At 36.8% G+C, this 21,869-nt stretch overlaps 2 protein-coding genes across 5 annotated transcripts in view; one reads left to right on the plus strand and one right to left on the minus strand.

Moving 5' to 3' along the window:
• Positions 1-9,744, plus strand: part of LOC114253197 ((E3-independent) E2 ubiquitin-conjugating enzyme UBE2O) — a 28,576-nt gene extending 18,832 nt beyond the window's left edge. For 2 of the 3 annotated variants that reach the window (XM_028187975.2, XM_028187976.2), the window contains exons 19-25: positions 674-779; positions 1,872-1,961; positions 3,947-4,062; positions 4,652-4,872; positions 6,004-6,201; positions 6,858-7,008; positions 8,054-9,744. In XM_028187975.2, the coding sequence (XP_028043776.2) occupies positions 674-779; positions 1,872-1,961; positions 3,947-4,062; positions 4,652-4,872; positions 6,004-6,201; positions 6,858-7,008; positions 8,054-8,388 (1,217 nt within the window). In that variant the 3' untranslated portion in view covers positions 8,389-9,744. The remainder of the gene's footprint in view (positions 1-673; positions 780-1,871; positions 1,962-3,946; positions 4,063-4,651; positions 4,873-6,003; positions 6,202-6,857; positions 7,009-8,053) is intronic. The other variant, XM_028187977.2, reaches the window with a different exon arrangement.
• Positions 9,745-10,339: 595 nt separating this feature from the next.
• LOC114253214 (putative sodium-coupled neutral amino acid transporter 12) lies at positions 10,340-20,531 on the minus strand. Of its 2 annotated transcripts, none has more exons than XM_089734317.1 (5): positions 20,381-20,531; positions 18,950-19,162; positions 17,744-17,904; positions 15,589-15,797; positions 10,340-13,765 (listed from the first exon to the last, which is right to left on the minus strand). In XM_089734317.1, the coding sequence occupies exons 1-5, from the start codon at positions 20,456-20,458 to the stop codon at positions 13,005-13,007; spliced, it is 1,422 nt and encodes a 473-aa protein (XP_089590443.1). In that variant the 5' UTR covers positions 20,459-20,531; the 3' UTR covers positions 10,340-13,004. The 2 variants fall into 2 exon arrangements, with proteins under 2 accessions (XP_089590443.1, XP_028043805.2); XM_028188004.2 differs by having other exon boundaries at positions 17,651-17,904.
• Positions 20,532-21,869: the final 1,338 nt, after the last annotated feature.

Consider the following 21,869-nt stretch of genomic DNA (forward strand, 5'->3'; position numbering starts at 1 on the left):
TCCTTGATCCATGAGGTCGATGTCTCAAATGTAAAATATATTTATTTGCCTACATGATTTTTTATGACTTTCTACATTTTTATATTATTTTTTCGATTTTTTTTTTTCGATATTTAGTAACTATTGTTTAGTGGTTCAGTATTCATAAAAAAATCATAACAAAATTGTTGTGTGTAACATACCAAAAACATAAATTTTCATAGTAAACATAACGAAATTAAAAATAAATAATGATTTTTAATGTCTTATCAAATTTTTATTTCAATTTAAATCTACTTATGAGTATTGCTTTACGTAATCTTACAAAACATAATCTATCAAAGAATCCAGAGTTCTCTTGAGATAGTTCATTTTTCTAGAAAAAGTTCGATTACAGTAGTTTCCATGACTTGAATGCGTAAAAGAGTAGGATATAATTACTCGTAGTATCTTACTACTAAACGTCATATGACATTGACCTTATCGAGAATTTTTGATGTGTTTACATCACGAGTCAAAATCATAAAACGTAAAATACGATGATGTTTCTGAACTAAGATGAATATGAATATTTCAAAAATGATTTATAAGACTACCTCGAAATAGTACCTCCTGTACATTGCTGTATCGTATACTTCACCCTGTATCTAAATGATCAGTCAAACGAAATTGAACTTTATTGTCTAACGCTCAGCGTCTACGGAGCAAAGCGACTTGGACGGTACGACCCGCAACGTTTGCTACCGACTGTGCTCCCTTATACATTCGCAACTGGTGAAGGCTCACGCGGAAGTCAGCCGGTGAGTAGCGCAGAAAAAGTTGTACGTGTGATATTTATTCATTTGTGATGTTCCGTGATTAAAACAATCTTAGAAGGACAACTGTATATTGAAACAGTTTATCTAGTTTATACTAGATTAGTAGAAATTACTAGAATAGGTAGGGGGCGAAAAATTGCAGTTTGAATAATAAGCTACCAACGATTAGGTAGAAAAAATAGTTAATTTATCAATAATATAACACCATTTATATATTGAGTCATTGTGTAACTTTTATAATGTAAATTATGGTCTATGGTAAGTAAATGTATGGTATGGTTTGAGAAGTAAAAGAGTTTGGATAAGCCAAACTAAAAAAAAATAATTAATTGTTCAGGCCTCAATAAAACTTTTGTTTTGTAATCCGTCCTTGAGCATGCGCAGGTTTTAAATTAGCCGGATGTGTTGAAATTGTTGAAAATTACTTTTGGAACACTAAGTTACATAGATATATCAATTAAAAAAGGTTAAGTTAGTCAGTGTATAAAAGTAATAAGGTTTGAAAAAAACTAATCAGTTATTCATAGTCACCCTTTAGCAAAGTTGTATAGCATAGAATAGAGTTATAAAACTTCCTTTTTATGTAAACATCACTATAAATATAGTGGTTTTATTATAGTTGTTCCACTTCCACACGTTGTTTCCGTCGGGTTGTTTAAGAAGAATCTATTTCTCGGGAAAAGTACATATTTCATTATTAATGTTACTTTTTGTCCTTATAGGCAGACTAGCGTACGGCTAAACTGATGGTGAGTGGTTATCATTGCTCATGGAGGTCAATAATGCCAGGAGTACAACCGAGCAGTAGTCTACCGTTGAGTGAGCACGACAAATCTTAAGATAACTGTTTGAGTGTGATTACAAAATATGCTTTCAGATATACTAAATTTATAGGTGACATAAATTACTAGGTAACAGTGCTTAAGTAAACTTGAATCATGATTATTAATTGATATGTTATTTATACCGTTGTTCTTCTAAGGCATCATAGTAATATTAAGCTATAGTTTTGCGCATTCAATGAAATATAATCTGTCGAACAACAAATAAATTTAAGATTGATTTGTTTCACAGGAGAAGGCCGCAAGAGTTGGCCGGATTCCTTAACAACTTATTGAAAAAGAGAAACGTGTCTGAGGAGAACTTACTCTACCACTTTTCAGTGTGAGCCTCCGTGTTTTATGTTAATTTTCTCCCCAGCCCCCATACTAACTCCCCCCTGATAAATCCTAAAGATACTGAATACTGTGCGTTTCTATGAAAATAATATAATAAAAAATATGAATTTAATGTGACAACTTAATTCACTATCATATTGAAAATATTCTAATCAACTGGTACTATGTACAATATCCGTCTAAAAGATACTGAGATATCTTTATACGTATAAAGGAAATTTTTTCCCTTCAACTTTCGAAATTGTACAGTATTTTAGTATAGCATTAACGAACCTATACCCTGTTGTAATAATTTCTTTTATATATTTTAATTCATATTTCATTAAAAATGTTTGCTTTATGTTGATCATATAATTGTATATTCGATAATTGCCAGCGAAATATGCTATTTTGAATTTTTAGTACGTACGTATGTATAAAAGGAGCATCACACGCATTTTAATCATTTAATCAGGAAATATGGCAATTTTTTTTTTATTAGCTGGCAACTTTCGATATATTTTTTCACTTCATGGCTTTATATCAATTTATGTCGTATTGTTCTATGTGAGCACGTTGATGTCAATGTCTTGCCCCTGTATATATTAGCAAGTGAACTGGCAAAACTTATGTTAAACAAAATATTTGACAAAAGCGTTACGGCTTAATGCCACACAAAAGTGTATGTTGTTTTATGTTTCAGCAAATTTACTTTTCAGAAACTCAATATCATACTGTTTAGTATAAATTTTATTTACGGCAACACTCGTGGTAACTCAATGACTGTGGCCACTGTTTTTTTTTTTTATAACGAGTATAGTTTTCAAATATTCAATTCGAATACTGGTCCGTAGAAAATTAGTTTTTCATTAGTTGTTAATAAAAAAGTTTAACTAACCAATAATAGTAGTAAAAGTTTAGTTAACCAAAAACAAAATATGGTAAAATGTAAATGCACATTTTAGATTTCACCGCAATTGTTAGATTCATTGGTTTTTAACAATTCATATTTTTAGTTTCTTGAGTATTTTTTTTCTTTCCTTCCAAACTGTCAAAAGTGGTAACTTAATTTCTCTGATTTTCCGTTAATAATACCCTCTATTATATAATAATATAGTATCTGGCGTCCGTTTTTTTTATTAGTATAACGAAATTAAACAGTTTGTTTAATGTAAGTATTGCGTTCTTGTGTATGAATTCTCCCTTTGCATGATGTGATGTGTAGATAGTGATCCCATAATGTGGTGGTAGCTTTTGATGTTCCTAGTTGAGCTCGGAAGTGTTTTGATTCCTTTTATTCCGGAGTCACCAATAGTCGAGGAAAAATAATTTCGTGTTTAAATATTAAAATAATTCAAGAAAGTTGGCCTCTCCTAAGTTGAACCTATAATCCGTTGAGTATCTCGGGAATCCCCCAGATCCCACACAGGATCGGACACTGTGGCGAACTTTGGTAGTGTCTATGTCCAGCAGTGAACAACTGTGGGCTTATGAGGATGATGGTAGTGATAAATTAATAAATGAAGAACAATTTTAGAAAATTTGAAAGATACTTGCTGTGTATTCAAAGATAAGTCAATTCGATGGCGGGAGTGTGGTCTTAGCGCGTCACGAAGAACGCTTGCTAGTGTCTACTGAGGGTCCTCGATCTGAGGAACGGGTGATGCTCTTCGTGGTCATACCGCCGGCACAAGAAACCTTTCACCACAGTTGTGGATCCTGGTCATATCACGACGTAAATAATAGTTGCTGTAATCGACGATGGAGATCACGTTCATACCACACTGTAACACTGTATCTATTAATTTTTATGTCGAATTAACAGATATATATATATAAACATAAACATTATCGGAAAAATTGGGGGTAGTCGAAAATAATTCAAATTGTATATACTTCCCCTCCTCCCTCCCTCGATAAAGGTTCTTTTTTTTTTTTAAATTGCCTAATCTGCATCTGGCTTTTAATAATTTTTCCGATGGTACATCGCAGTCAGTACGGTGCTCTGGTCGTGAGCATGGGTGAAGACGAGAAGGCCGAGACGAAACCAGCCGAAGGTGAAGCCAAGGATGCCACAACCGGTACTGCGGAAACCGACGAAGTCAAGAGTAAGTTTTTGATGTTCAGAAAAAGAGCGTACAATCGGTTCGCGGGGCAGGCGCAAGCAACGAATTAATTAAATTAATTGTTTCACATTTAATGATCTCATATTAAGATTTTCACAAAAGTATGAATGCCCTATAACTAACCCTGACCCCGGTACGGTATCAGGATCATTAACACTAATCTAATTGATAATGGATCATGCTATTAGGTTGTAAAAGGAATCGACGAAGGACTCGTGTTACCAGGCCTTTAAAAAAATAAATTATTATTTTACTGGTGGTAGGACCTCTTGTGAGTCCGCACGGATAGGTACCACCACCCTGCCTATTTCTGCCGTGAAGCAGTAATGCGTTTCGGTTTGAAGGGTGGGGTAGCCGTTGTAACTATACTGAGGCCTTAGAACTTATATCTCAAGGTGCGGTTACGTAAAATCTAAGGACTCGTTTGGAATTTTATATGTGCTGCAAAAATACTATGCAACATTTGTAACGCACAGTAATTTTATGTAAGTTTCACTTCTTTCACGTGCACCCACCAAGCTGGTGCAAGCGCACCAGTTTATTTATTTATTTGAATATATCGATTATACAGACGTACCTGACACGGCGCCGCTAGCCGCCGCTGAAGGCGCGGAAATGGAAGCGGAAGTGGAGGGCTCCCCTGTCTCCGGAGGGGAGGGGTTCGCGCTGCTGGAGCTCGCGCCGGCGGCGCACCGCTTCCGCCTCTCCATACTGCAGCCGTCGGACCCGCGCTCCTTCCATTCGGCCGTCAAACGAGAGATCAAATTGCTCAGGAGTGATTTACCACCCGGCGTAAGCATCTCAAACTTTCATACATATCGACGCTCGAAAGGCAAACGTGACTAAGCGAAAATCTTACCTGACATCTTATCTGAACAGAATTCATTGGTTTTTATTTTTATTGCTAAGATGGGTGGACGAGCTTACGGCCCACCTGGTGTTAAGTGGTTACTGGAGCTCATAGACATCTACAACGTAAACGCGCCACCCACCTCGAGATATAAGTTCTAAGCTCTCAATATAGTTACAACGGCTGCTCCGCCCTTCAAACCGAAACGCATTACTGCTTCACGGCAGAAATAGGCAGGGCGGTGGTACCTATCCGCGCGGACTCACAAGAGGTCGTACCACCAGTAAATAAGCCAGTAGCATTGTGTGGGCTCAGAGGGGTCAATGAACCTGTCTTTGTCCCTACTCCGTTTTAACCGCGCGCTTACTAGAGAGCGCTAGGGTAATGATTGCTACATGGACTAAAATAGGCTTTTGCAATTAAAACCGCTGCGATTCATCCACAGTTGATTACTTTCCTTTATAACTGAGTTCTTAAATCTTTGGAATTGACTTCCTCGACGATATTCCGTCATTACACTGAGACTTCTCTGTGCCGTTGACAATGCCCATGACTAGCACAAAAAATTGATGCTAAAGTATCAGAGTGCGTAGGTTCATTGTGTAATTCTATTCAAGCTACAAACCATCATTAGCGACTGAAAACTTCTTTCATTTCTAAGCCATAAAACAATACAATAATAATTGTCAATAATAAAAATTCTAATACATATTGTTTTAAAACGTTTTTTTTTTAGTGTAATAACTCGTTAAAACGTGAGCGGCAATTCAGTCTGGTGGTAGGACCTCTTGAGTCCGCACGGGTAGGTGCCACCACCTGCCTATTTCTGCCGTGAAGCAGTAATGCGTTTCGGTTTGAAGGGTGGGGCAGCCGTTGTAACTATACTGAGACCTTACAACTTATATCTCAAGGTGGGTGGCGCATTTACGTTGTAGATGTCTATGGGCTTCAGTAACCACTTAACACCTGTGCTGGTGGACTGTGAGCTCGTCCACTCATCAAAGCAATAAAAATAAAATAAAATAAGTTAGCGAATGTGATCCGAATGAAATAAAGTTTGCGTTCGTATGCAGGTCTGGGTCCGCGGCTACGAGAACCGCATCGACCTGCTGTCGGTGATGATAGCGGGCCCCGCGAACACGCCGTACGAGGACGGGCTGTTCGTGTTCGACGTGCAGCTCGGCGGGGAGTACCCGCGCGCGCCGCCGCTCTGCCACTACCACTCCTACTGCACGGACCGACTCAACCCGAACCTGTACGAGGACGGGAAGGTACATATCTATTTATACAGAGAAGCGAACCGCCTCAACACGAACCTACCTAATTCTAACCACATAAGAAAAAAAAAAAAAAAAAAAAAAAATTGGACGAGGACGGGAAGGTACATGGTACCTATGTATACAGAGAAGGAGTGCAGAATATTAGCATATTTTTTTTTAAATTATGCATAAAAAATATGTACATTAAATTAATAAAAAAAAACATTACCAACACTAATTACATGAAATGTTGAAGTATTATCATGTTTCTAGTCGCATTAGCTAACCTGTCGGTCATGTAATTATCAAGAAATAATTTCGTTAAATATTAAAAATTTAAATCTTAAATCGACTAATACCACCTAAGAATTTTGAACGATTTTTTAAGTCCAATCACAACGCATGATGTAATATGTAGCTAATCATTGTGTTTTATTGTATATCATACGATTAAGTTATATTATGAGCACCAATATATATACGAGCTAACTCCCAACAGCTTATTATGGCCTCAAATGACGTCACGTTATAAGGTTGCTGTCGCACGCAGCTATTTATAACTTACGTGGTTTTTTTTCCAAATCACACCACTCCTATTAACTATTCAGGTTTCCAATTAGTACGCGCAGATCTAAGTTTGGTAAATATTGTAATATGTTGACTTTCAGGTTTGTGTGTCTCTCCTGGGCACGTGGTCTGGGCGCGGTGTCGAGGTGTGGGGCAAAGACAGCTCGCTCCTACAGGTCATAGTGTCTCTGCAGGGACTGATCCTCAATGCCGAGCCTTATTTCAACGAGGCTGGATATGAGAAACAAAAAGGTACTTAGGCATTCTTGATAAAGTTTCAATTAGAATTCTTGTTTTTTTTTATTGCTTAGATGGGTGGACGAGCTCATAGCCAATCTGGTGTTAAGTGGTTACTAGAGCCAATAGACATTTACTACGTAAATGCGCCACCCCCCTTGAGATATAAGTTCTAAGGTCTCAGTATAGCTACAACGGTTGCCCCCCCCCCCCCCCCCCTCAAACCGAAACGCATTACTGCTTCACGGCAGAAATAGGCAGGGTGGTGGTACCTACCCGTGCGGACTCAAGAGGTCCTACCACCAGTAAAGGAATAGTATTATAAGTATAAAAAGTGTCATAGTTAATAGTTTTTACACAAGCTTATCATTATGTTGATTACACTGAAATACCCTAAAATTTCTATTGACTCTACCCTCAGTTTGTGTCTTAGATACTTTCGACTTAAAAAAAAAAACAATCAAATCTATTTTTAAAAAAAAAACATTTTGATTACTTAGACGACTTACCGGAGCACATTGAATTTTCAACGTTAATGCCTTCACCTAACTTGAAACTCAGAGTAGTAATTACACAGAGTAGTAATTACTCAGAGTAGTAATGTAAAGTTACTATTTCCTTAGAAAATTTTGTACTTACCTGCAGGTTCTAACAGTGACTTAGCCTCATAAAATCAATGTTTCTGTCTATATGTAAATATGATCTCCAATCTAATTTTTATAGCATTATATTCAGTATATAATATGAAAATATTTATGAAGTAGTTGTTGTAACAGTTTTTAAGTCATTTTTCACTTCTCGCTTCGAATGAGGGAATGAGTTGCTCGCTCCGGGCATTTCAATATTGCAATAATTGTTACGTTATAATACCTCTTGTAAAAATGAATATTTAAAAAAAAATACATGCCCGCTGAATTTCTTGCCAGTTCTTCTCAGGACGGAGGCTAGTTTTTGTGAATTGGCGGTAGTTCTTTTTGACGTTCAACAAGTATGTACCTTCATTTATGTCGAATAAAATAAATTGGATTTGATTTGATCAAAGTTTTTTATACTCACTCAGGTACCCAACAAGGCAAGGAGAACTCGCGCATGTACAACGAGATGGTGCTACTGAAACTCGTTCAATCGATGACGAAGATGGTCCTGAACCCGCCGGAACCGTTCCGCGACGAGATCATGCAGCACATGCGCACGCACGCCGCCGCACTCTGTGCGCGCCTCGACGGACTCGTGGCGCTCTCCGGGGAGGCGCCCCTCCCCCGCCCCGTCACGCCCCCGGACTACCCCCTGGTGCCGGCGTCGCGCGGCTTCTGCCTCACGCTCAGGTCGTCCCTCGAAGCGTTCCGAGCGGCGCTGCGTAGGAACGACATCACTCTCCCCCCGGAGGATTTATAGCACGCCTCTATCTAGCCCCCGCGACCCGTCCTCGTCCCCCCTCCATCAGTGTTGCCGGACCGCGGAAACCTCGCTACTAAATGCCAGCATCAGAAAAGGACGAACGATCCGTCAAATTTCTAGTAGTTTGCGCGGGTCTAGTACTTTTAATACAATATGCGGCCGCGTACAGAACCGATGAAATTTTTGGCGAATAGATTTTGCGTGGCGTGAGTGACGTCACGCTTCATAGTGTGATGAGGATGACGTCACATACGACCCTGTGGCGTAACCGACGACAGTCGTTGGGTGGCGATCCGGACGCGGACTCGTTGATCGTATTGCTCGCCAATACGAGACCAACCGGTCCCGCGACACATTTTATGAATTAAATTCTAAACGTCGATCTTATGCGAACATGAACATTTAGGTTTATCGAATGTAGTTTAATGTTATTTATTTGTAATCGAACGTATACATTTGTCTGGCGGAGGTTTCGTCGAGTACTTACTGAATTTCCACACTTTTTACCGAGCCGAGGCTTTTAGCTGTAATTTCGAATTTGCTACATGATTATAATTATAAAGACAAGTTGATTTAGTTGAAATTCTGTTATTCACAGCTGTCAATTGTTTTTTTTATCGTTTGTATGAATGTGCGAGTATTGATGAGTCACCTAGTTTTATTTATTTGTCATTGTCTGTAAAAAAAAAAAACATTCACTCATATTTATGTAATGTAATTAATTTTAATGTTATATTTTTTTCTTTTTTTTTTCTTCTGATATGTAATTAAAAATGTTGATATGAAATGAGGTACTATTTGCGGGTACGTTGTGGTTGATTTGGCAGATTATTTGTCAATAAGTAATGGTAAATTTCAGTATTTTAATACAAATTTTTTTATCTTAGAATTTCACTTTTTGAAAATGGCATGTTAATTAATTATATTTTATATTCCGATATATTTTATTTAAAATAAAATTATGGAAGTATTTATGGATCTCTTTCAAGTGTAACGCTATTTAGGAGTGTTATTGTTTAATGTTTTATTTTATATTAGGATAATGATTTAATAAAGTAATTCGTGTTCTTTAATGGGAATCAAAATTCCGAAACGATCTTAACCCAATGCGCCGCGTGCTTCATTAGTGATATTTTTTTACTTGTTTTTAAATGTTCTCCTTTATAGCAAATTCGTCTTGTTTAGTGCTTAGAGCGTAGATGGATGAGTGGCGTGATGTCGCCCCACGCAGCACAAATACAATGTAATTTCATGCCAAAGTCAATTGAGCTATGGAAGGCTTTTGTCGCTTTTATTCGCGAAAGTGACAATCTGTGTATAATGATGATATAATAAATAATTCTTCAACCTTTACTTGGATTTTTCTTTTCAATAATCACCTTTTTTATTGTTTAGTTGGATGTACGAACTCACGGCCCACCTGATGTTAAGTGGTTACTGAAGCCCATAGACATCTACAGCGTAAATGCCGCCACCCATCTTAGATATGAGTTTTAAGGTCTCAGTATAGATACAACGGCTGCCCCACCCTTCAAACCGAAACGCATTACTGCTTCACGGCAGAAATAGGCAGGGTGGTGGTACCTACCCGCGCGGTCTCACAAGAGGTCCTACCACCAGTAAAATAAATAGTATTTCAATTATGAGTAAAAATTAACTTGACGGCAGCACTCGCTCAGTTACCGTTGCTGATGCCCGTGAACATCTTTGATCTCACTGGGTTGTATTCATTCGACTTTGCAGGCTATTTAATTATACAAATGGGTGAAAAGTTAAAGATCACATTCACACGTATGTAAAAATTCATAAATTACAAACCAATAGCGGATGAAAACATAAAGATGTACTTTTCATAATTATTTTTTTTGGAAACTGTACAAAAAAACTATCCATAGGTACTTCATTCTTCCAATGAACGTTCACCAATACGAAATGAAAAGTATAGTAGTAACAGTTAAAAATAGGCATTTATTTATTATTAAATATACAATGTTACATTACACAAAACACACAAGTTTAATCACACAACTCATTAATGTAAAATAAAATAAAAATCACTATTGTATAAAAATTAAATTAGGTACTATAATTCATCACGGACCAGCCGTTTTAAGAACATAAATAACACAATAATTGTGGCCGTCAGCGCAAAAGTGACCGTGAAGTGAAAGTGATAGTTAGTATAGAGATAATGAGATTTGAATTAACGTTTACATTGCTTCGTAAGCAGAAACAATACGCGAAAAAATAATGTTTACAAAGGCATCTGTTATCTATGGGTGGAACTAGGGATTTGAATCATATTTAATTGTTTTAAGTAAATTTCAATATATAAGCACGAATATGAAAAACTCTAGGTAAGGCCACTTTTGCGCTGACGGCTTCAATTAGACAGTAGGTAAGTACTTTTTGAAAAAAAAAAGCCTTTTATCAATCACAACCATTGGTTACTTCACATTTTAGCTAATCTCAGTTGTGTTGTGATGATCTTCAGAGCAAAATGGGGGGAACTTATTAAGCTTTACACTTCAACTTTCACGAATACTGTCAATAATCAGCTATCGTTGAATGTTTAAACCAGAAGAAACGGTATTAGCAAAATAAAGTTGAACGTAAAATTACGCTTCGGGATTTCGCAAAGAGCTCCCCCTCCCATAATAATCGGATTTAGATACACATAAGAATATCTCAAATACATAAGTAGATTAAGTACGCAGGATTTTTTTCGATACAGTGCCCTTTCATATATATTTATTATGTACAAGCAATAAAAATCCTGTCATAAAATCAATCAATAGTACATAAAATATGAAACGTACTCAGTTTTAAAAAAAATACAAGATTTCTTTCCATAACAGGACATATTCTAGATAAAAGTATAAAATCAAATTAATAATATCGAAAAACACATTCAAGTCGAACATTTCAATTTCTTTTCACTAATTTGTTTTAAATATTAATTACCATTTTATTGAAATGTGCGTTAATTAGTTAATTTATATTAATTATAAAAAAAACACACACTTAAAACTATGCATATTTTTGGCACAGTCACTGGTTTCAAATATACAAAGCGTAAATCAATTATTGAATTAACATGATTAAATTCTCTAAAATATAAAAAAATAAAGCTTGTACATTACATAAAATTAGTCTTAATAAATTAAGTGTTGTATTTCACCTGGAAATTGTTGGTTGGGCTGTCAGCCGGAAACTATTTTTGGGTAGTGAAGTAGATTACAGCGACAGTAGCGCCATGTGCTTTGAGACTTAAAAAGTCAAAGCACTGAGAAACGCATAGTTGCGTCGCGGTATCTATGAAATGTCTCCAACCAACCATAGGACCTCAATGACGTGTAGGAATTATTGAACTAGGAACATTTGATTGGAAAGTACTATTCAATAGACATCTTTAAATCCATTACATAAGTTAATCTGATATTCGCTAGGGTCCTCACAGGACGTTTCAACACTGGGAAGCATCTGCGCAAGACGAGCTTATCGATTCTAAATGAAGGAGGAAATATACAACAAGAATGAGCATCTTAAGCGAGTTACATAGGCAGGAATGTTTATTGTCTCATATCTCAAAACGCTATTGGAGGATTAATGCGGGAGGTATTTGAAGATATCTTCGAAGGAATAGCATAGATGAGGTCAAGGGTCAAAGATTCGGGCAATTTTCTGGCCAGACCCTAAAATAAATAGGAGAATGGGATGAGAATTTAAAAAATATACTTCACGGGATGCTTCAGCACTAAGAAGCACCTGCGCAAGACTAGCATGTCGATTCTAAATGAAGGAGGAAATATACAACAAAAATGAACATCTCAAGCGAGTTACACAGGCCGGAATGTTTATTGACTATTATTTATCTCAAAACGCTATTGCAGGATTAATGCGGGAGGTATTTGAAGATATCTTCGAAGGAATAGCATAGATTAGGTCAAGGGTCAAAGATTCGGGCAATTGTCTGACCAGACCATAAAATAAATAGGGGAATGGGATGAGAGCTTCAAAAATAGGATGATCACACTACTGCTACGGACGGACGATGCACCAGAATGAGGTTTCATAATGTCTGCTGAATGAGTAACTACCTGAGTTTTGTCATGCATGATGCTCTGGTTTTAAAAAGAGAGTAAATTCCTCAATGGACAATTAAGGAGTTTTGATGTCATGCAGAGTGACAAAATTCTAAAGCTTGTTTTCTAGTTTGGTTTAATTTTCGTTCGCTCGTGAATACAAAGCCTTTAGTTTTTTTTTAAATACGTGGAGAGTTAAGCCGTAAAGATAGATATAAGAAGGTACAAATTGGTTGAACGTCGCGGTACCTATCCTTAAATCTAATCATTCGTGTTTTTTTCTTCTTCATAAAACTCCTACTATAATGTAATTTATATAACTTTTACTTTAAACACATTCACGAATATCATTCAAGTACATAAATAAGTCATTTAATTTTGCTATCTCAAGATAAAGCCCTCAATAAAATATGACTTCAATTTATAAAATTAACACACACACGTTAGAATATCACAATTAATATTATACAAAAAATATATTAGCATTTCCGTCGAAGAAAAAGAAAGAAAATACCGCCTAATTTATCGTCATGATTTCTTTTCGAATATGTGCACGGAGACCAATATTATACACATGCACGACCAGAGCAACACGAATACTGCCCACGCCGCATGCGAGAACGGACTCTTATACTTATTGACCACGCCCAAACCCAGCAGGGCGACGCAGTGCCGCCTGGCGGACACGACCAGAAACGTCGGTATCAAATATTGAATACCAGCTCCCGCATACGAACCAGTGAACTCAATCAACACACTGATATCCTCTAAATAATACGTCAACAGTACCGGAGGAACTACCGTAACGACGGGAAATAAAATTTTTCTTACGACAACATTGTAACTTTCAATGCGACCCGTGTCCAAACATAGAGACTGCAGATTGTTCTTTAATGTAATCGCTATAATCGGGAAACTCGTGGACAGAGTGAAAACCGGGAACAGTGAAAGGAAATAATCGACTATTTTAAGGAATATGCTTTCATTGTCCGACGGCACAAAATTTAACGTGTACAAATCGTTTAGTTCGGCAAAGGCGAAAGCGCCAGTGAACGCTAATAACAGGTAGAATACGCTTATGAGAAAGTAATCTAGAGAGAGATGGAGCCCCAAGCCGTTTTTGCCTCGTATCGGGCTGATGAGTCCTGGCAACGAGTGGTGGCACATGAATGAATACACACATGCTCCAAATAATGTGGGCATTCCCGTCACGTCAAACGTAGGAGGTCTGCCTTCAGCCCCTCGGGAGGTTAATAGATGGATCGCCATTGAGATCATTATCGTGAATGCTGCAAGAAAAATGAATCATTTAATGGAGCATTTATTTTATTGCTTAGTGGGTAGACTATCTCACCCGCTCAGCCCGCCCGCCTGGTGTTAAGTGATTACTGGAGCCCATAGACATCTACAACGTAAATGCGTCACCCACCTTGAGATATAAGTTCTAAGGTTTCAAGTATAGTTACAACGGCTGCCCCACCCTTCAAACCGAGACGCATTACTGCTTCACGGCAGAAATAGGCAGGGTGATGGTACCTATCCGCGCGTACTCACAAGAGGTCCTACCACCAGTATTCTTGAATGTTAGGAGAAAGCAAACTATTTCAAACATACACTTGAGAACCAAAATAGCTGTGAAATGTCTAGAAATGACTCGATGGAAACGGGAATCACAATTACATATATCATATAATCAAATAAAATCGATATTAAAAATACGTACTTTTTTATTTTATACGTACAGGTCATATACATAGTATAAAAATATGTAGTATGTTTAATACGTATCAAAAGCGAAGAAAATATTAGAAACCTAGATAGATAAATTATGTTCTAATAAAATTTTGTGCATATTACTGAATATCACAGTAATGCAATAAAAAATCAGCTGTTCGGGGTCAACGGTCTCGTACAACACGGAGGAAATGCCTAATACCTTCACGGTTTAAGCAAAATGTCTTATGAAAAAAAAACCTTTTTAAAAGTCAAAACGCGAGCTGATCGAGTTACCTGTTAATTTATATACCAAATAAATCATGAAGATAAAAGATATTCTGTTATCGATATCGGACATCGAAACTTGCTTAAACGCTATCATTTAATAAGTGTAGCTTTATTACTGATAAAGGACTACAGTCCCGGAAATATATATCACTTATTCCCGATTATTATATAAAAAATCCATCCATTGAAAATCAAAGTACCCACAAAAATAATAGAAAAGCAATTATTAGTGGGAAGGCTACTACCTTACTTGGGACATAAGTTCTACCTGTCAATTGTTTTTTTTATTTTGTTATGTTTGAAGGATTACTGGTGGCCCGAAGGCCTTTCCAATTTCACTAGGACAAGTGAGCGAGCAAAGGCTCAACCAGGCGGGGTAGGATTTTCTAACAGCTGCCCGAGCGCCTCCAAAGGAGACCTAACAACTCAAGAGCAGTGCTTCGCAGATTGCTAGGGCCAGTGTTAGCAACACTCCTCTCAATGCTATCAGCATAGGTAGGAAAAAAAAAGATGGTAGGGCGTCTTGTAAGTCCGCACAGATAGGTATCCGAAGCATTCCGCTCCAGTTTGAAGGGGAGGGTAGCAATCGCAGTACAGAATTGAGACTTATGACTCATGTCTCAAGACTGAGTTTACGTTGTTCACATCTACGGGCTTCAGTATCCATTTAACCGTTGCCATCTACATGCGTCTTACTATCGGTAATCAATTTAACCTCGGCATCTTACTCGAGCAGCTTACGCGTTATAACTACGACTAGCGAACCGCCCTCGCTTCGCTTCGGAAGCGTTAAATTTTATTATTGATAGCTGGGGCCCGCGATGTTACCTACCCGCGTTTATTGTCGAAGCTAGTCTTAAAAAAGTAGCCTAAGTTACTCCTTATATTATCAGCTACCTATCAGTGAAAGTCTCATCAAAATCGGTCCAGCCGTTCCAGAGATTAGCCAGAACAAACAGACAGACAGATAAAAATTGTAAGAAAATATATTCTGGTGTATGTACCGTATATATATTCATATTATGCATGTAGTAAAAAGAGGTTATTGCAATATTACAAACAGACACTCCAATTTTATTTATATGTATAGCTTATACGAAACACTCACCGAGCCATCTCATTCCTGACGTCAGCAACTGCAGGTACTTAGTCTTTTGCACGTTGAAGAAGACGAAGGGCCCCATGACCGCTACGAAGGTGAGCAGAGAGACCCTATACACATCGAGTCGAGTGTACGCCATCGGATCATCGGTTGCGTTGAAACACGGCAAGCTCTCCCAACCTCTGCCGTTCGTGACATTCGAAGAGACTGTTGAACTGTTCACAAGTTCTTATTTATTTATTGCGTAAAAAACGGTGCTTTTAGGTACTTCAAGCACCGGTCACCGTTCTCGTCGAACCCGTCGCTTGCGACGGAGGGCTCGACGAGTAAATTAACTCTCAGACACAGCCCACTGAGTTTCTCGCCGGATCTTCTCGGTGGGTCGCGTTTCCGATCCGGGGGTAGATTCTGCGAAGCACGGCTCTTGCTAGGGTTCGTGTTAGCATCGTCGTCAGGTTTGAGCCCCGTGAGCTCACCTACTAGCCACGGTTACGCTGAAATAGCCTCTCAAGGCAAAAAAAAAAAAAAGCGTAAATACCAGAGCCAGTGGACATAGGTATCAACGCCTTCTGGCACAGGTCGGAGCCTCAATTGTATTGTATAAAACTTTTCCTATCCTTTAAACCGGAATGCGAGACTGTTTTGCGGCAGGTAAAGGCAGGAATGCGTTATCCACCCGTGCGAGTTTACAATATGCATTAGCACAAAACTATCAGTAAAATATTGGTGACTGCAAATTTTACGTTACGACGCTTCGTAACTATGGCGTTTAATATTTTCAATGTATATTTGCCTGAATTCATTCAATTTGATACTTCAATTTCAAGCTTCAAATAGGTCGCGACATGACTCTAGTTTTAATCACTGTGCTTAGTCCGAGTTCTTTAACGTTCTCGATTGCGTAAGAGTTAACTCAAATTTGTATGGATTTGCAAGGTTTGCCCACGTTTGCCGCTAGGGGCGCTGTTCCAACTGCATACAAATTTAAGTTAACTTTAACGCTATCGAGAGCGTTAAAAAAGTCGCACTAAGCACACAGATCAATATTTACTGTTGTCACTTTGACACCGGCTACTGTACCATGAGGCCCGACCGGCGTCGATTCTCAGTCTCAGCATACAGTAAAACAAATCAATATGCAGCGCTATATAATATCAGTTTATGCAATATAGATATTACAAAAAACCACACATATGTATAGGCATGTAACGTAACTACGAGCATCATAGAAGCAAAAAGTCTTTAGTTCATGTTTAAGTTTGACCCATTTCTGACATACTAATAATTAGTGTAATCGCTTTTATTATTTAAACCTATTATTAAACGTGACGTTTTTTTTTTCTTTACTTAAATGAAAATCCGTATCATATTTGAACAGCTGTTCTGCGAGGCCATTTTTAAAAGTTATAAGACATATGGATACAATTAAGAACCTTTAATATCTATTACAATTGAGATATATATATATATATATATTTATAACTATTGTTATAATGACTTCAATTTTTATTTTTATAAGTAAAGCTTAATCATAAACTTACATTCTATCTTCAGCTTGGCTGTGCCTGTTATTGCTGGCGTCTATTAGTGACGGTAGCCAGTCACCATCACGTGGCTAGACTAAGGTATGCATTTTTAAAAAATGCATCACTCGATACAAGTGCTCCAGGCATCTTACTATTTGTACAGGGATGCCTTAACCTACCTATCCACCTTTACACTAACATTCTGTTTCAGTTCAAGCAGTAGTTTATGGCAACAAGTTTTGTGAAATAAATGAAAAGCATTGATGTTCGACTTATTGAATTAACAGTTAAGTTAGAACTTTTTAAGTACCGTTATAATTTGAAATTCAATGAAACAAAATGGCAATACTAAAAAGAGTAAATAGGATTTAGTCTGAGGCAGAACTTTTGAAGGCTAAGATTACTACTGAAGGCTTCACTAGTATCTTGTGCACTGCACACATCTTTTCTTGTTTTCCAAGGTTACTGTTTTGCTTTTCAGCTTCAGGATTTATTTCTTAAATACATATAAAGTTTATAAGTGAATTATAGAAATTACTAACCATACAACATCCATAACGGACTTAGCAACTGCAGCTGAATATATAGATAGGTCTCCATACAGATATACACAGAGAGTGCAATAAAACATTAACCTTCCAGTCTTGCTAAAAAAAAGGTTTGCCATTTCTCCAAGTTCCACACGTTGGTCCAGACTGTAGTATCTTGAAGGTATGGAAGTACCGCAAACAAGGGGTTCTTCGAGATCTCCATATTGTTGTGAGGTAGTCTCTTCATCAGTATCCCTATCTTGGATCTAAATTAGATTAAATATTTTCTATTTAGCTATATTATCTATTTACTTCAACTACTGCTAGTGCTTCTCTGTGTAAGCTAGATCCTGAACATCAGAACGGTATAATTTATATAGGATTAATTGTTCCGTGTAAATGATTTACAATAATTGTAGCTTTAAAAAATTTCAGTAAAGGCAAATTCAATTAAATCTTAACCTTTTAATATATACTATATATATATATCAAATGAATTGCTGTTCGTTAGTCTCACTAAAACTCGAGAACGGCTGGACCGATTTGGCTAATTTTGGTCTTGAATTATTTGTGAAAGTCCAGAGAAGGTTTAAAAGGTGGATAAATATGAAAATGATCTAAATTAAATAAAAATAACAATTTTGTTTTTCATTTGATGTGTCCCCCGTCGGACAGATTCCTTTTGTTTATTCTATGTTTATTTTATACAAAAGTTTAGGTCTTTTATTTATCGATTGAGGCACTACAAAGTGTGCCGGGTCAGCTAGTAAATACATTTACAATACATTTGTAGTTGTCGTGGCCTAAAGGATAAGACGTCCGGTGCATTCGTGTGTAGCGATGCACCGGTGTTCGAATCCCGCAGGCGGGTGCCAATTTTTCTAATGAAATACTTACTCAACAAATGTTCACGATTGACTGCCACGGTGAAGGAATAACATCGTGTAATAAAAATCAAACCCGCAAAATTATAATTTGCGTAATCACTGGTGGTAGGACCTCTTGGGAGTCCGCACGGGTAGGTACCACCACCCCGCCTATTTCCGCCGTGAAGCAGAAATGCGTTTCGGTTCGAAGGGTGGGGTAGCCGTTGTAACTATACTGAGACCTTAAAACTTATATCTCGAGGTGGGTGGCGCGTTTACGTTGTAGATGTCTATGGGCTCCAGTAACCACTTAACATCAGGTGGGCTGTGAGCTCGTCCACCCATCTAAGCAATAAAAAAAAAACATAAAAAGAGCAGCTATACTTATAAATAAATTCAGCAATATTACTTGTCTTAGAAGTCAGTTAAGAATTGAAGAACTTACACTCTCTCTCTTAATAGACTGCAGTTTCTTCCATTTTAGCACTGCATTGGCGCATGCCATAGTTTCTATCACATAAGTTGCATTCAAGAAACTCATAAATGCTAAGAAGACTAATGATATTGTGCTTAATGCCCATCCTGCCCTGGAAAATGCTGCAGGTAATGTCAGAGCGCCAGTCCCAACAATCAAATTGAATATGTATATTAAGCCCACCTGCAAAATAGAGAGGTTTTATTAAAATTGGTATACACACTAGGATTACAATTTCATTTAACTGCTTTCAACATAAGTTTTATTTAAAATTAAGCACCAGGCCTTAGCTAGTGTGGACATTAGTAAAAAGTAATTAAATATATGTACATAATGTTTTTTTTTGTTATTTAAAAAAAAAATTTTAACAATTTTTTTTGTTAAATAGCTTTGGTCTCACATAACAAAAGTTACATTTAGAAAATATTTTCATTATTTCAGAAAAACATGAGAATGTACTTTCAAATAAATAAAATACAGAAGGAAATCAACATTTGAGTCGTCTATTATCAAAGGTGGCAATCTGTGCATTTGGACAAAAAAAATTTATTGATATGTCAATACAGATTGATTTGAATATAATCGTCTCCTTCAAAGAATACGGTTCAAAACCTGCATTAAATAAAGGTTAATTAGTTAACCTGTTATTTATCTAAGATGTCGTTCCGAAGAGTTTTGTGACTGCCAATGGAATACAAAGTCAATAATTCGTTTTTCTGATTTACCAATCATTGTCCAAAAGTCAGATTGCCGGCTTTGATAATAGTCGACTCATTTAAAAGAAAAGCATTTTTCATTATATCCTTAGAGAAGTTTTTGAATCGAACATTACACGATTAGATGTTAGCATGTTGAACAAAAATAATAGAATTTAGATTCTAGGGAAACACTTTAAAACAAAAGAATACTGGGTATTGAAGTGTGAATGAATAGGACTAATTGAAAACATGTCGTGGCAATCCAGTTGAAATTCCATACACAGAATAAACAAAATGGCATGAAACCAAAACATGTTAAATTAAATGTGTATTAATGCCAAAATATTAGCAATTTTTTCTAAAAAAACCATTGTCCAAACGGAATTCTATTCGAATCATTTTATTTTCGATTAACGCACTTCGACAATCTCTTCACGTAAATGTGTAAAACACTATTTTCATTGCATTGACATTTATCATAAACATTTTTGGTATGAAAAACAAAAGGAGATTTTAGTCGTCTAAATATTTGATACATTCCATTTCAGCCCGCAGACAGGCGAAATTTTTGTACGTTGTTGCATGTTTTCCACTGAAATACACTACTATTTTTCAACTTTTTCTTTAAATGTTCCACACCAAACGGTAAAAATTAACTTATGTTAAAAATAAAGCTAATAGACTGAACGTTGTTTTCACTTACCCATATCGAATATTGATCCCCAGTCTCAGTTATAGGCATTTTTAAAAGTCTTTTTACACCCCAAAATCTACGCGGCATATCACATAAACAAAATACGACATCGCCATCGGACCACAACTGCAGAAATAACAATCACAGATTATTCACTAGATTTTTGTAAGAGATTTTATGACCAGGTAACTAGGACTTTTAGGTCATATCTTATTTTAATTTATATTCTTATTTTTATGAAAGATGATAACATGGAGTGAAATGAAATAAGATGAATAATTTGAGACATTAATCAACTGGGATGAAATTAAATGAGATGAGATGATATGGAATGAATATAATCTTAGTAAAATGGTGGTCATTTACCGAGACTTTTTCAGTGGAATTTTTGTAGGACTCCCAGAAGTTACGTCCAGCAGATTTTTTTTTTTTTTTTATTGCTTAGATGGATGGACGAGCTCACAGCCCACCTGGTGTTAAGTGGTTACTGGAGCCCATAGACATCTACAACGTAAATGCGCCACCCACCTCGAGATATAAGTTCTAAGGTCTCAGTTATAGTTACAAAGGCCCACCCTTCAAGCCGAAACGCATTGCTGCTTCACGGCAGAAATAGGCAGGGCGGTGGTACCTACCCGCGCGGACTCACAAGAGGTCCTACCACCAGTATCTACGCAATGGTTAATGAAGTAATGACAACTTACTCACTCATATTCCTAACAACGGTCTAAAATCATAAGTGTAAGTAGGTACGGTACCGTACATACATAAAATATACCTACCGTACTTACGTTTAAATTGTATAATCTATGGTTTAAATTAAGAAGTATGGAGTAGTAAGAAGGAACCGAAAATAAAATTGATTTGATTTTTTCGTCCATGGAGTTCTTTTTATTTATTTATTTTTTGTCTCCGACACGGTTTGTGCATTAGCCAGTGTCAGGGTCCTGGGTTCTGGAGTTCTCGTCGAATGGGATTGTATTAAGCCATAGTATTTTATGCATAGAATACAGGTAAAGAGAACATACCACACAGAGAAAGCTTTTCTACCAAAGATCAAAGCCATGTTTGTTGTATTAAAAGTGCAATGAAACGAAAACAATCAACAAAACAAAAGAAATTAAATTGATTGTGAAGTAAAAATGAATCAAATTAATGAAGTTTGTAATGTAATGAAATGCAACGGACTTAGCCGAGATGGCTTAATATTACATTGTAGGTACCTATTGGATGAAATGAAATGATGAAACCTCATAGTAAAATGGCTGGAATTTACTCAGAGTTCAATAAACATTGTGGAGGAAATGAAGAAGCCACTTCCTACGATTTTATTTCAATTTTCCTAAGCATTTTCCCAAATGCTAAATGTTCATATGCCACCATTAGAACTCGTTGAGAATTTAAGAAACACCATAGATAATAATTGTACACTTAATGCATGTGTAGAAGCATTATGGTACATTATTTATGCACTAACAATGAAAAACATTTCACATGC

This window comes from Bombyx mandarina, chromosome 17 (assembly GCF_030267445.1).
Source record: "Bombyx mandarina strain Sakado chromosome 17, ASM3026744v2".
Classification (NCBI taxonomy): domain Eukaryota; kingdom Metazoa; phylum Arthropoda; class Insecta; order Lepidoptera; family Bombycidae; genus Bombyx; species Bombyx mandarina.

Coding starts and splice junctions, on each gene's coding strand:
- LOC114253214 (XM_028188004.2), bottom strand. CDS start 20,458: ATGCCGCGTAGATTTTGGGGTGTAAAAAGACTTTTAAAAATGCCTATA. Junction 19,163..20,380: donor GGGATCAATATTCGATATGG/GTAAGTGAAAAC, acceptor TCTATTTTGCAG/GTGGGCTTAATATACATATT. Junction 13,766..15,588: donor GTCAGGAATGAGATGGCTCG/GTGAGTGTTTCG, acceptor TTTTTCTTGCAG/CATTCACGATAATGATCTCA.